The 16,208-nt window shown below is 34.0% G+C and overlaps 1 protein-coding gene across 2 annotated transcripts in view; it reads left to right on the top strand.

The window, feature by feature from the left end:
• The window catches only part of Uhrf2 (ubiquitin like with PHD and ring finger domains 2), a 77,391-nt gene that overhangs the window by 54,527 nt on the left and 6,656 nt on the right, over positions 1–16,208 (top strand). For both annotated transcript variants that reach the window (XM_076845989.2, XM_076845990.2), the window contains 6 exons: positions 78–201; positions 423–530; positions 3,038–3,142; positions 9,344–9,450; positions 13,507–13,669; positions 14,362–14,502. In XM_076845989.2, the coding sequence (XP_076702104.1) occupies positions 78–201; positions 423–530; positions 3,038–3,142; positions 9,344–9,450; positions 13,507–13,669; positions 14,362–14,502 (748 nt within the window). The remainder of the gene's footprint in view (positions 1–77; positions 202–422; positions 531–3,037; positions 3,143–9,343; positions 9,451–13,506; positions 13,670–14,361; positions 14,503–16,208) is intronic.

The raw sequence follows: 16,208 nt of genomic DNA, 5'->3' as shown, positions 1-16,208 counted from the left end.
CTAGAAAGGCCATTATTCTGTTACTGGCCTTAATATGATATTATCAAAATTCCTTTGTTCTTTTTTTTCTTTTAAAGGTATTGTCCTTGCTGTAAAACTGATTCCAGTGAGGTTGTAAAGGCTGGTGAAAGACTCAAGATGAGTAAAAAGAAAGCAAAGATGCCATCTGCTAGTACTGAAAGCCGGAGAGACTGGGGCAGGGTAAAGAAGAATTCCTTTTTTTCCTAATAGCAAATTATAGTATGTAATGAATGTTTCAATACCAATAGTAGTAATGGTATAAAAGGTTAAATAATATAATTGTTAATATCAGCAATATTTAAATTACATAAATAGTTGATTTTCTGTTTTATTTACATCTTGTCTTTCATTAAGATTTAACATAATTGATTTCTCAAACAGCTAATTTTGTGACTTTACAGGGAATGGCTTGTGTTGGTCGTACAAAAGAATGTACTATTGTCCCCTCTAATCATTATGGACCTATTCCTGGTATTCCTGTTGGATCAACTTGGAGATTTAGAGTTCAGGTATGTTTTTTAATTGGTTAGTTGAAATGGTAAAATTGGGTATAGTTAAAACAGAAGTAATGTTTTAACAATATATTGATTGTAAATGGACCTTGCCGGTAGCACATGGTGTTCATTTGTTAGAATGAAAGATTTTCTTTGGGGTGTGCTCTTCCTTAGCAGATTATACACAGGAACATATATCACAGACTTAATGATGAGCTATGCTTTGTTATCACATTGTTTTACTCTTCTATTATAGTTACAATGTTAACATTATTGGTAAGCTTTCTAAAGAATTTTTCTTACAAGAAAATTAATATTTAATATGTATGGGTTGGAGTTGTGGCTCAGTGATAGAGTGCTTACCTAGCACATGTGAGGCACTGGGTTTAATCCTCAGCACCACTTAAAAATAAATAAATAGGGGTTGGGGGTTGTGGCTCAGTGGTAAAGCGCTCGCCTAGCATAGGTGAGGCATTGAGTTCAATTCTCAGCACCATATATAAATAAATTCATTAAGTAAAGTTCCATTGACAACTTAAAAAATGAATAAATAAAATAAAGTTATTTAAAAAATAAAATGTAAGTTTTTCTTTAAGCCACATATTAAATTCTCATTTAGTGTCATTGAACTCTAAGCTTGCTTTGGGTATTTTCTTGAGGCTTATCCTCCTGAATGAATGCTGAGATATTGGGCAGAAGGAAATGCTAGCTAATCCAGGAATAAAATTATTTCTCTTTTGCCCTTGAGGAAGACTGTGTTATATTTATTCCTGATTTCCTTTTCAGAATATTAATTCTATCATGGGACATTTAATGTGGAAAAAAATCTCTAAAGCAATTTCCAATTAGCAATATCTATGATTCATGACTTTAATTAAGATAAGTTTTAATTTTTATGTTCAGTGGCCCTGATACTTAGACTTTTAATACAGTTTTAAAATTAAAATAACATTATACATAGAACAGATTGAAAAATTAAATTGATTGGTATTTTTTAAAACCTCCCCTACTTTTCATTCCCATTTTCTGTTTCTCAAAGAGAAAATTTTAATTATTTCCCCCGGATTTACCTCATTATTTCTAAATAACATATTTATATGGTTTTCTTTCCTTCATACTTTAGTTGAAAGATGAACATTTAGTTTAGTACTTATGTTTGTTGTGGAATAGCTGTATCATAATTTTGGCTGAATTGGTAATCAGGATTTATATTTTTATGGCTCTAAGTATATTAAAGTTCTATAAATAAATGTAATATAAAATGCTGTAAATATTTTTATTTACTTCGTTATGTTTGTGTGTGTATATATCTGTCACTAATTCATTCCCAAACTTTAAAAGCCCCTTTAACATGGTCTAAGGTGATTATGAAGTTGTCGGCTTCAACAACTAATTAGATGGATTTGCTATTTAGAGAAAAAGAGAACAGATTTATTTTTACCAATGTTAGTGAGGTGGGGAAAACAAATGGCCCGATCTCCTGCTGAAGTGGTGGGTGTTTTTAAGACCTAAGCCTTTCCAGGTTCTGTTGCTCTTATTAGCTTCTAAAGTGGCTTCTAAAGTGCCATCTTTTCTCATGCTTACTATGCAAGCTTGAATTTCAGCTTCCTTTAACTCTGCTAAGAGCAATCTTATGACAAAGAGATGAATTATAATACTTTTCTGAGGGAGTTTGAAATACATGAAGAAGTAACACTTTTTTCAGAGAGGCAGAATTCAATATATATGAGAAAAAGCTGTAGGCTACTGAAATAGAACAGTATCACTAAACTGGAATAAGTTGAATAACATCAAAAAATTTTGGTGTAAGCATATAATTTCCATGAAGGAGATACAGGAGATACAGCTGAGAAAATAGAAGCCAGATTAAGAGAGGTGTATTGACATGCTTAACTTGGGCTGAATACTATGAGACCATTGAATATATTTTGAAGAAGTTGAAAATGAGACTCAATTCTTAAAAGAATCATTCTGTTTATGATAGATACAGTGGGTTTGAGTAACTAAAACTGGAGGCAGTGAAAGATGGTCTATTATAAACATTCATGTTTCAAACTGATGTTGCACACCTGAAGTAGAAAAAAGATGGATTCAAGGGATTTACAAGGGAAAATCAGGATCCTTGTGACCAAATGGTTTGGGGGAATGTGGAAGAAGTATAAAGTTTAGAATGATTTGACAAACTGAATAGGGAACAGTCATAATCAAAGATGAGAAAAAAGGGAAAAGATGTTTCAGTAACTAATAGTTCCTTTTTAGCTGTTAAGCTAAAGTCCCAACTATAAAAGAAGATAATTATTTAATAATATGAAACTCAGAATTCTAGACCTACTCATTTTAGGCTTATTAGCTCAGTGCTTTTCGGGGTTTTAGGAGGAGAACTAAATGAGAAAGCAAAAGATCCAACTCTGGTTGAGACATGGCTCGTAGATTTTTAAGGTACAATAATAAATGAGAAATAATTTTCTAAATGTAACTCAACTGTTCAGAGGTAATGTGGTCTCATTTTACTTATTTTATAGGTGAGCGAAGCAGGTGTTCATAGGCCCCATGTTGGTGGAATTCATGGTCGCAGTAATGATGGGGCTTATTCTCTTGTCCTGGCTGGTGGATTTGCGGATGAAGTTGTAAGTCATCATATGACTTTGTTCTTTAGAATCTGTCCTGATCATTCAGCAAATTACAAAAGCTTTGTCTAGGCTACAACAAATGCTATCTTTTTTTTAGCATTGTTTTTATATTGAAGCAATTAGTTTTATACAGTTATAAGGGAAATCAGTTGGCAGTGTCTAGTCTTTACTGATTTGACATACACATATTTATATTTGTAACTGAATATCCTGAGGAGACTGCTTTCTCAATGGATCTGGTTTTTTTTAATATTTTTAAATTTTTTTAATTGTTGATGGACCTTTATTTTATTTATTTATATATGGTGCTAAGAATCGAACCCAGTGCCTCACACGTGCTAGGCAAGCACTCTACCACTGAGCCACAGCCACAGCCCTCAATGGAACTATTTTTAAAAATTAAACTTACTACTTTGAGATAATTGTAGATCACAGTGATTAATTGTAGCATTAGAAATAATGCATACATCCTGTTCCCTCCACCCAGTTTTCTCCATTAGTGACATTTTATAAAACCATGTAGCACAATATCACAACCAGGATATTGACGTTGACATAATAATGCTACTGAACATTTTTGTCACAATTTCCATTGTCTTGTTGCCCTTTGATAGTTATACTCATTGTACTAGGTCTTCAAGCCCTCCCTAACCCCTGACAATCATTAATGTGCTCTTTATTTATATAATTTTGTCACTTCAGAAATTTTTATAAATGGGGCTATGGATGTAGCTCAGTGATAGAGCATTTGCCTGACATACACAAGGGCCTGGGTTTAGTCACCAGCATGGGCGGGGGGGTGTTTAATAAATGGAATCGTGTATTTTATAACCTTTGGTTCTGACTGATTTTCTTCACTTAGCATGATTCTCCAGAGATTGTGACAGGTGTCAATGGTTCATTCATTTTTATTGCTGAGTATTAGTCCATGGTAAGGATATACCACAGTTGACTATTCACCTGTTGAAGGAATATCTGGATTACTTCCAGTTTTTAGCTATTATGAATAAAATTATAGTTGACTTTTGTGTACAATCTTTTTGTAAGCATAAATCCTTATTTCTCTGGAATAAACATCAAGAAGTACAATTCCTATGTCATATGATAGTGGCATGTTTAGTTTTTTTCAAGAGATTGCCAAACTTTATTTCAATTTTATCTCAATAAAGCTATGGGGAAAAGAAAGATTGCCAAACTTTTCCAGAGTTAACTGTATATACCGTTTTACATTCCCATCAGCAAGATATGAGTGATTAAATTTCTCTGCATTGCACCAGCATTTGCTGCTGTTGCTACTTTTTAATGTAGCCATAATGATAAGTGTGAAATTTATCTCATTTTTAGGATTTTAGGGGGATTGAACCCAGAAGCATTCTGTTACTAAGCTATATCCTAGCCACTGCCTGCACTGCCTCCCCTTCCCACCCCGCTTTTTTTAAATGTTGAAACAGGATCTCACTATTGCCCAGGCAGGTCTTGAGCTTGAGCTCTCCTCCTGCCTTAGCCTCCAAAGCAGCTGGGTTTACAGCTGCATGTCACTTTGCCCAGCAGTTCTTCTTATTTTAATTTGCATTTCCCTAATGGTAATGATATTGGACATCATTCATTGGCTTATTTGTCATCTCTATAGCCTCTTTGGTAGCATATCCTTCAGGCTTTTTTTTTTAACCCATTTTTTTTTCAGAAGCTAAATTATTTTTTCTTTTAAAAAGGTATTTTATTGTAAAATTACTGCCATACTGTATTTATATATTCTATGAAAAGTTTTAAGGAAAATATCTGTATGCCAAAGACACTAAATTTTTTGTGTGTGTGGTTGAAGGATTTCATCTTTATTTTTTTAATTTTAATTTTTTTTAAACTACATGACAGCAGTGGAAAGCATTACAATTCTTATTACACATATAGGGCACACTTTTTCATATCTCTGTATATAAAGTATGTTCATTTCAATTTATGCCTTTATACATGTACTTTTTATTACAATTCTTAATACACATATATACCACAAATTTTTAACCCATTTTTAAATTAGGTTGTTTGTTTTTTTGCTGTTCACCATGTATTTTTTCTCCCACTCTGTTTTATTTTTCTTTCATGAGATATTATGATGAATTAAAGTAGCATAGAGAACACATTTGTGGAATGCTTTTAGACAAAAATAGGAAAGTTTGCCAATTTTCTAATAGGCCAATTTAGCAGTGTATTTATATTATCATAGGCGAAGAAGCAGAAAATGGAGATATTCACGTTAGTCATTTGCAAACTTCTTTAATATACATGTTCTGAAGCTATATCTTTATCAGAAATAGTGCCAATGTTATATAGTTTATTACTGACTAGAACTTTTTGAACTGTGTAACAGAACCAACTAGAAGTGGAATCTCTTTCGCATTTATTTTTAGCATCTGGGAAGTTGTATTTGATCTGACATTTGTTGTGTATGAAACTTTGGGCAAATTACTTAACTCCAATAACTTCCCCATATGTAAAATAGAAAAAATAGTAACATTATTTTATATCAGGAAGAGGGTTATATTAAATTATGTAGTCCTGGAAACATAATGAGGACTCAGATGGTAATTATATTCTCTGTAGCAGAAACATATCTTAAATATATGAAGCAAATTCAACATATAAAGCTAAATATGAGTACCAAGTTTAAGTGGAAGAATAGGTGTTACTATTTCTTTTTTTTCCATTTTTCTAATATAATTGCTAGTTGAACACTAACACATTTGTGGAGAAATGAAAGGTTAAATATTTACTTGTGTTAAATAGTTAATTCTAACTGTGTTAAATAATATAAAGAATAATTTATTTTAGGACTAAGATGGTATACAGACTTAGTTGCCAGCTAAGATGTATCTGCAGATGTTAATGTATAAATGTTTTCAACATTTTTCTCTATTATAGGCAAGGAATAGGTGAAGGAAACTTAAATAAGCTTTTCTTTCTTTTCTTTTTTTTTTAAATAAGCTTTTTTTATTTGAGAGAAATTTGATGTAACCTTGAATTTGATGTAACATTCATGTAGCCAGTGATCTTTGTTCTGTTTGGGTGAATGGACCTGAAACTCTTAAGTACCTGTTGACCAACTAGTTAATATTTAGTCTAGAAACTTGAGAATTAGCCAAATGCTAGTTTTTGGGTCCTGTATTTGGATGATCTTTCTTGAAAAGTAAGGACCCTAAAAAGTGATCGGCCTCTTCTCAGTTGTTTTGAGAAGCAGTTTACTTAGAAGAAGACTTTGAAACCACACTGTTAGGGTTTGCATCCTGGAGCCATTTCTTCCTTGCTAAGGGTTTAGCATGTTATGGAACCTTTTCCTGATCTGTAAAATAAAGTTTACACACTTAGCTCATAGGCTTAATGTGAAGGTAGAATTATGTGAAGTCTTAATATGTTGGTACAATTAGTTGTATGCTGCTGGGTGTGGTGGAGTGTGCCTGTAATCCCAGTGACAGTACCTTGGGAGGCAGAGGCAGGAAGATCATGAGTTTGAGACCAGCATTGGCAATTTAGCAAGATCCTGTTTCAAAAACGGGTCAGGGTCGGGGGGCTGGGAGGTAGCCCAGTGGTAGAATAACCCTGGGTTCAATTAACCCTGGGTTAATTATATGTAAAATGTTTATTAACCCCACATACACAGTAAGTGGTAAGTAGGCATTATCAATTGTAGTGGTGGTACCCAGTTTTGCAGGCATGTAAAGGGTATTGTTGAAAGAAAAACTGGCAAAAAAAAAATGAGGTTCTGTTCTATATAGACTTGAATTAAAGAATCCTTAAAGTATCTGGGAAAAGTGTTGTGGTCTTAATTGTGCTTTAGGATAGTTTATCTGATAATATTTATGGGGGATGTTGAGAGGATTAAGATAAAGGTCTTCTATGTGATAAGGTTGATGATAGGAATGGGAACATGCAACTGGTCTTGGGCAGCTACTTCAAAAACTTATAAGAATAGAGACTGGGAAATTACATTTCTCTGGGGGCAGCATCGTGTTCCTTGTCAAGAGACAGGTATTTTATTTATTTTATTTTATTTTTTTTTTTCTGTGAGCTCTTTCTAGGCAGTATCCTCATTTAGTCTCCTGCTAGGGGCACAAGTTAGTGGATGATGGACTTGGAGATGCAACAAATTTAGGCTGATAATTTTTCCTTAGGAAAAATAATCTGAAATAATGTTGACTGAACTCTGGCGAGTCTTCTCCTTCCTCTGATAATATAGAAGTTTTTGTTGTTATAATCATTGAATTACAGATGAGTTAATATTATAGAATTTTAACTATTATTTTTTGATCCTTGATTATTTGGTTATTTGTTGCCTGAGGAACAATCAGAAATGTTTTTGTAATCCCACTATTTGGAAGGCTGAAGCAGGAGGATTGCAACTTTGAGACCAGATTCAGCAGCCAAAATTGTCTCTAAAAATGAAAGGACTAGGGGTACATCTTGGTGGTAGAGCACCCCTGAAATTACATCCCCAGTACTGAAAATATAAATAAAATTAATTTTTTTAAAAATTGAGGCAATTAAAAAAAGAAATGTTCTAGGTATACTTAACTAGAATTCCTTTAATCGTAATATACATTAAAGATGAAATTCCTAAATGTCTTATTTTCTTTAAATAGAGACCTCAATATTAGACCAACAAAAAGTGAATTCAAGGTTTTGAGGCCAGTAAAAACACTTTTAAAGGACAGGATTTTAGTTAGGCTTTTAATCCAAAGGGAAAAAAATGAAAAGATGTGTATAGTTGACCTCAGCAAGTAAAAATTTAGTACAGAAAATGAGAAAAACATCAGAAAAAAAAAAACAATTAAAGTGATGTTTAGCTAGTGTTGGTAGAATTAGTTATATGCTGCTGGGTGTGGTGGAGTATGCCTGTAATCCCAGTGACAATGCCTTGGGAGGCAGAGGCAGGAGGATCATGAGTTTGAGACCAGCACTGGCAATTTAGCAAGACCCTGTTTCAAAAATGGGGCAGGGTCAGGGGGCTGGGGATGTAGCCCAGTGGTAGAATAACCCTGGGTTCAATCCCTAGCACCCCCCGCCCAAAAAAAAGAAGTTGTGTATTGATGGTTACTTCAGTTACTTTTCTCAACTACTGATGGTTATTTTTTCTCAACTTATTTTGAGTTACCAAATCACCTAAAGACTTAGTAATACCGATTTAAATTTTTAGCATTATAGAAATAATTGTGTAGTTTGTTGATATAACATTTTATTTTAGCATTTTTCTTTTACATTTAGTAGATATTAAATGCTGCTTTAATTTTCAAATTATTTTCCAAATTTTTTATAGTAGAATGAGTATTTCACCTAAATATATAGATGAACTCAAGAGTATGAAATGTAGAGAATGAATTATGCTATTAGAATTCTAATACGAAATTTTAAGATAAACTTGCCTCATAAAAATTTTTTAATGTCAACATTAGGATTTGAATATTTGTCACCAAATTTAGGTATGGTGTAGATGATAGTTATGAATTCAGTTATGGACTATTTGTGACAGTGGTACTGTCCTATGAAGAATATAAGGACTGAGGGTGTAGCTCAGTAATAGAGCATTAGTCTAGCAGGGGTAAGGCTTATGTTCATACCCCAGCACCACAAAAATAAAAGCCAGATATGATGGCACATACCTCTAATCCCAGCTACTCAGAAAACGGAGGCAGGAGGATTGTAAATTTGAGGCCAGCCTGGGCAATTTAGCAAGACCCTGTCTCAAGATAAAATAAAAAGGGCTGGGAGTCTAGCTCAGTGGAAGAGCATTTGCCTAGCATGTGTGAGGTCCTGAATTCAATACCCTGTATTGAGTGTGGGCATGAGGGGATTACACGCTAGTATTGATATGTTTATTAACACTGAATTAAATTAAATCTAATATTTCTAACTCATAAGACCCTGTCTTGTAACATTCTGAGGATTATTTGGCTACATATATAGCTTGAGAATAGCCATGTTTGGAGGTGTTGGAAGCTAGAACTAGAAAGTGAAACTAATTTAGATCAAGTGATTTATCGTGAAGGTATATCACTTGATCTGAATTTTGCATTATTTTGATAGACCATGAGTTCAATATTGTGAACATGTCTGTTCACAATATTCTAATTAAATGTTCTGATTCTAAAATGAGAATTTGTGAAATTATACTTGCATTTAATATCTTAATGTAAAAATCTTCTCCTATAGGACCGAGGTGATGAATTCACATATACTGGAAGTGGTGGTAAAAATCTTGCTGGTAATAAAAGAATTGGTGCACCATCAGCTGATCAAACATTAACAAACATGAACAGGTACTGTTGTAAAGATGCTTAGAATTTGGATGTTGTATGAAAATTTGATTATAGGATCATAACTTGTAACTTATGCTACAAGGCAGAATCGTAAATTAGGAATTAAAGAATTGAAATTAAAATTCCATCGCCTGATTATATACTTATATAAGCATCCTAAATTTTTTTTTCTAATTTATTTTTTAATACTGTTAATTTTCAAAAGGCATAATTCCAAGTCTTGCTTAATACATGTGTTGTACTTTAAAAAAAAAAAATAAGTCTATCTTTAAAGAAAAGGAAGATATATAATTTAAGTAAAATTGAAAATGAGGCAGCTTGTTTACTGTGCCATAAGTTAAAAACAAAGTGATGTGGGCTGGGGAAATAACTCAGTTGGTAGACTGCTTGCCTTGCATGCACAAAGCCCTGGGTTCAATCCTCAACACCACAAAATAATAATAATAATAATAATAAAAATAAAATAAAGTGATGTTCTCTTCAACAAAGATTTCTTTTAAATTGACAAACTTCCTTTTAGAGGAGACTCACTAATGTGAAATAGCATTGTGATTAGGAGCCACATGTACATAAATGAAATATAAGGTAAATCAGATCTGCACTCAAGCTTTTATATTAATAAGTTGCCTTTTGAGTATTATAAAAGAGAATGTTTGTTTGGTTACCAATGATCTTTTCAAAATAAATCTCCTTCAGGCATTATAAAAGAGCCACCTTGGGGCTGGGGATGTGGCTCAAGCAGTAGCATGCTAGCCTGGCATGCGTGCGGCCCGGGTTCGATCCTCGCCACCACATACAAAAAACAAAGATGTTGTGCCCGCCGAAAACTAAAAAATAAATGTTAAAAAAAAATTCTTTAAAAAAAAAAGAGCCACCTTGTGCTTACCTTTATTCTGTAGAAATATGAATGACATTCTGGCTCCCACGGGAACATAAAATTTAATTTCACAATTTTTTTGTAAATGCATGCTAATATCAATGTTAATAACAGATAAGTAACCCAAACCAACAGATAACAAAGATCACAGTATAACATGTCCCTCCAAGTATTTGTGATCGTTTTATATAGTTAAAATTTTGTGTATTATCTAGTAAGAGTACTTTCACTGAATCTAAATCTCTTGGTTTTAAAAGCATACCCTTAATTTCTAATTACCATGTGAAGTAGAGAATATACCAGTATGATTTCAAGACTTTACTGCATACTGAGTTACACAGAATCTCTGTTTTTGTGTCTTGTATATTATTTCTGACAGTAGGATTATTTTACTGAACCAGCAGAGAAGACGGGTCAGATTTGCTGGTGAAAAAAAAAAAAAAAAAGTATTCCTGAGACAGTAGTCCAAACACTAGCTATATATCTTTTCCAACAAGAAGACAGTTCTTTAGGAGGAATAATCTTTTAAAAAGTTAAAAGTACTTTGACCTATTTTTGTCAATGAAAATATATCTTGGATGTTCAAAATGTCTTTTTAAAGTTCTCAGATCTGAAAATTATATTGTCCCGTTAATAATGAGACTTTTTTACTTGTATGAAACTTCTTTCATCAGTACCCACACTTGTAATGTAAATCCCTTTCAAGCGTTTAATATACAAATCTAAACACTGCGAAAATCTCTTTAGAAAATAATTGACCCAGGGCTGGGGATGTGGCTCAAGCGGTACCGCGCTCGCCTGGCATGCTTGCGGCCCGGGTTCGATCCTCAGCACCAAAGATGTTGTGTCCGCCGAAAACTGAAAAATAAATATTTTTAAAAAAAGAAAATAATTGACCCATTAAAATGTTTGCTATTAAAAGGGAAGTTATGAAAATGAAATATTAACTGAAGAAAATTTAGGGTTGACTTGCCATATAGACTTTAACATCCACTTGGCTACTTTAAACATTAAACTTTACACCTTCTGACTAAAAAGACCTTTAGGGCAAAGAGACCTATGTCTTAGGAACATGAAAACTGGGATGAGAGGCCTTTAGGTTTGACCCATAGTTTGCTCTTTCCCAAATAGTATATGGTACAATTCCTTTACCAGCTTCTCTGCTGAGAGGAAATTTAACAGTTTTTTGCTTCTGAAAAGTTTACCCCTAGTTCTTCCCAACTCTTTCACTTTAAGGAACTAAAAAAGGTAGGAAGGCAACCTAGCCATCCTTTATCAGGGAAGTTAGAAGCAAATGATTAGTTGAGCTACAGATAGAGTAATGGAAGAGCTTTGTTTTTGTTTTGTCTAGTTTCATCCTTTAGACACTTCTTACATTATTGAATGACTTTTGCACTTACCTGAAGCCAGAACTGAGTTGGCAGTTCCAATGGTGGCAGTAATTATGAGTGAAGACTCCTTGAGCTTTAAAGTTTGTCACTCATTGAAATGAGGTGGTAATTACCCTACCCCTTTAAGAAAATGAAATATGCTTTTTAATTTTTTTTCAATCAAGCATTGAACCTAAGGCAGCCACATCCCCTGTTGTTTTCATTATTTTGAAACAGAGTCTCACTAAGTTGCTTAGGGCCTTACTAAACTGCTGAATCTGGCTCTGAACTTGCAATCCTCCTGCCTCAGTCTCCCAAGCTGCTGGGATTACAGGCATGGGCCACTGCAACCAGCCAAAGTATGTATATATTGATAGGTATTCCATAAGTAAGATATAAATACTAGCCCTAGAGTTAATGGCTATATTTTCTTCTACATCCCAAAGTTGTTTTTTATTTTATTTAGAGACAGCATCTCACTGAGTTGCTTAGCACCTTGCTTTTTGCTGAGGCTGGCTTTGAACTCCGTGATCCTCCTGTCTTAGCCTCCCAAGCTGCTGGGATTACAGGTGTGTACCACCACACCTGGCTACCTACCAAAGTTTTAAAGTATCTACCTCCCTTTTTGATAAAAAGATAATTTGGTAAGCTTTATTTTGACTACCACTATAAAAGTTGTTTTTAAAAACAAAATACTCCAAGCTATCTGACCACAGCTATAAAAGTTGTTTTTAAAAACAAAATACTTTAAGCTTGTTTACTTTAAATATATAACTGTGTTCAAGAGGTTCCTTTTTGACAGGTTAGTCATAGTCTTAACATTTACTTTTTGAGACTACATAAAAGAACCTTGCCCTGAAAAAGTATTTTGTATAATATCCGATTTGATCAGATTGGGAAATACTTTCTTTTTTTCCTAAGCCTTATGTATGTGTTCTCAGTGTTTTCTTGTTACTTAAGTTAGGAAGTAAGTATCTCAGAGGAGAATACTGGTTTTAAACAGATTGTGCTATTTTTGGTAGGACTGAGTTCTCCCAAGAAAAGTCTTCTAACATCTGATTACCTCATTGATTTTTTTTTTTTTTTTTAATTATTACTACCTGAGTACACGCACTAAAAAGTTTGGTTAAGTCAGATGCTCATTCCAGCTCAGTGTTCCTCCCTGTCTATGTGTCATTAGTAACTGGTAGTGATCTCAAATAGTCAGAAATTTTTAATATCATGATATAGCACAAGTGTTTTGATTCTTCAGTCTTATTTAAATTTGTCTTTCTGTGAAGACCTTTGAAGAATATTCTCATATTATATTTGTTCTTAATATCCCTTAAACTTTCAGGACTCTCTTATCTGGAAAGTGGAAAGTACCTTACCTTGTTGGCAAATTAATTTTCCTGGATTTCTTTCTAATTATTCCAGCAATTTGCCATACTCCCTTATCAAAAAAAGATTAAAACAATCACTTGCTTTAGTTTTCCAACATTCTCCCTTCCTTCAACAAACGTTATTTAAAGAAAATTCCATGTATTTTTAGTTGTTTTCTATTATACATGGCACAGATGTTGTTACTTTCAGAAGAACCCTACAGGCTATCTGAGAACCAATCCCCTGGCTTGGGGGTGACATCAGAAAACTGATTTGTCTTCTCTGCTGGTGGGGGAAAGCTAAATCCTATTATCTGGAATAATATGGAAAGAATCATAGAATCTTAACCATCAGGTAAGGCATAATTCACCTTTTAATGGAGCTAATGACTCGATTATATACATGAAGAAAGATTACTTGGTATAAAGACTTTGTTTTATTTTTTAGGGCATTGGCCCTAAACTGTGATGCTCCATTGGATGATAAAATTGGAGCAGAGTCTCGGAATTGGAGAGCTGGTAAGCCAGTCAGAGTGATACGCAGTTTTAAAGGGAGGAAGATCAGCAAATATGCTCCTGAAGAAGGCAACAGATATGATGGCATTTATAAGGTGCTCTATCTGGCATGACATCTTATTAGTCATTCTTCCTGGGCTTTCAAGACAGGGTTGCCACAGGGAATTACAATGGATGGGCTAAGGAAAAAAGTGGGGATAGTATTGGTATTTCTACTTTTTCTGGAAATTTAACAGATGCATAAAGTAAACTCTTAACTCTGATACTTTAAAAAAAATTAAAAAAGCTTATTTGAAGTTTCTAAGTGCAATTATTTTGGGTTAAGATCTTTTAAATAAGTATGTATTTTCTATGATAAACTTTTAAATAATTTGGCCATTATAAATCTTGATTCTCATCTTTTCAGAACGCTTTTAATTTTAATGATTAATAGATTTTCAAAGCAGAACACATTATAATATTAAAATAGGATTGTATTCTTTGTTTAAAATTAGAGGCATCAATTGCCACCATTATTATCTACTTAATATGCAAAATTCACTGAATGAGCATAATTTTGTTAATATATTAAATTTATAGCAATGTTTTCTTACATTAGAACTATCTTAATAGAAGACAAGGTCAAAACAATATTTTAGTGAATATTCTTGATTATTTACCATTCTTACAGCAAAGCAAATATCTTATGAAGTTGCACTTAATTCTGGAAAGTTTACTTAAACCACTGATATAATTATAAATAAGCCTAAACTTAATCTCAATCTTGTACTGAAATATTATGATGTAGGTGGTGAAATACTGGCCAGAGATTTCGTCCAGCCATGGATTCTTGGTTTGGCGTTATCTTTTAAGAAGAGATGATGTTGAACCTGCTCCTTGGACCTCAGAAGGAATAGAACGATCAAGGAGATTGTGTCTGCGTTTACAGGTTAGATTACATTTGTCTAGGATACTCGTGTTCATAAAAATGTATACCTCTATACTATCTATCTGCCTAACAGTGGATATAACTCATATAGCAATTGATCGGTGGAATATAAGGGGTGAGGAATAAGATCATGCAATTATACAGATGCAAAAGGAGTAAGAAGGTATCATCCTAATTGTCAAACTACCCTAGGACCAAGGGTTGTGCTTGGGAAAATCTGGACTTGTCAATGCAAAATGAAATATTTCCAATTGGATTTGGAGACAATTTGAAGTAAAAAAAAAAAAAAAAAAGAGAGAGAGAGAGATTCATGAAATTTTGGTTTAGGGAGTCTTGAATCCAGATATTTATTCTAGAGGGCATAGGGGGTATATCTCTGGCAGGGGAAGGGTGGGGAGGTGGCTTTTAAGAGTGTTCTGCTTTTTACCCTTCTCACTTTTCCTCACCCCTTTTCTCTCTTCCCCCGCAAAGCTGCTTCCTGCCCTGCCATCATTTTTAGTGCTTTGCCTTTTTTTCCCCTTTGCCCATGTTCAGCTGCTAACCCATAAAAGACTTTGTTGGTTTTGTGTGCGTACTGGATGGATGAATGCATTCCCCTTTCACTGCCTGTATACCCTAGACTTTGTCCCTAACACTGATGTCAGAGCATGGTTTGAGTTTATCCCCATCATTCCCCATCGTCGTGCTTCCTGTAGAGACTGCCAGCTTTGTCATTTCCCCTGGCTCTGCCCATACTGCATGTGTAGGGGCTGAACTATGGGCAAGTGTCTGACCACCCATGCAGGTGAGTGTGTGTCTTCTAGTGCAAGTCTGTTTCTGTTTTTGTTCTTTTTAAATACATAGGATTGTTTAAATGAGATCCACCAATTGCTTAAATAATCACCAAAATAATTACTTTTTAACTAAATATACAAATCCATTTTCAAAAGATTTTTTCAAGCCAGAGCGTGGTGCCCATGCCTATAATCCCCTCAGTGTAAGAGGCTGAGGCAGGAGAATTGCAAGCTCAAAAGCCAGCCTCAGCAACTTAGTGAAACCTTGTCTCTAAATAAAAAAGGGCTGGGGATGTGGCTCAGTGGATGAGTGCCCCTAGGTTCAATCCCTGGTACAAAAAAACAAAAAAAAAAAAAGATTTTTTTAGATCCCAGTGTTCAGAGCATTGTTCTAGATAGGCTCAATTTGAGACTGTGAGCAGAAGCATGTAAGCCCATTTACTATAGTGAGTGAGTAACATCATTGATTAGGCCATAAATGCATGGATCTTTAAACAAGAGCAGTCTCACAAAAGTCTGTCCCACCTGCCCCTCCTCAGAACACTCTAACCCATGAAAAAGGTCATCAATAAAACATAAGGGTAATAGATAGAATTTATCCCTTAAACTCTTTTAGGTGGCTTTGTGTATAAAGCACCAATTAACAATAAAAAACCAGGGCTGGGGTTGCGGCTCAGTGGCAGAGTGCTTGCCTAGCATGTGTGAGGCACTGGATTGGATCCTCAGCACCACATAAAAATAAATAAATAAAGATATTATGCCCATATACAATTTAAAAATATTTTTTAAAATAAAATTAAGAATTAGTGAAAGGAAGACCAGTAGAGTAGAGAAAAGGGAATAGGGGAACGGAAAGTGAAATGGCCCATCAGGGACGGAAATGGAGTAAATTAAATTACATGCATGTATGATTATGTCAAAATGAACCTAATT

Source organism: Callospermophilus lateralis, chromosome 2 (assembly GCF_048772815.1).
Source record: "Callospermophilus lateralis isolate mCalLat2 chromosome 2, mCalLat2.hap1, whole genome shotgun sequence".
Taxonomy (NCBI): domain Eukaryota; kingdom Metazoa; phylum Chordata; class Mammalia; order Rodentia; family Sciuridae; genus Callospermophilus; species Callospermophilus lateralis.
Note: the sequence above shows the minus strand (reverse complement) of the source record. Positions and strands in the feature narration are given on the sequence as shown.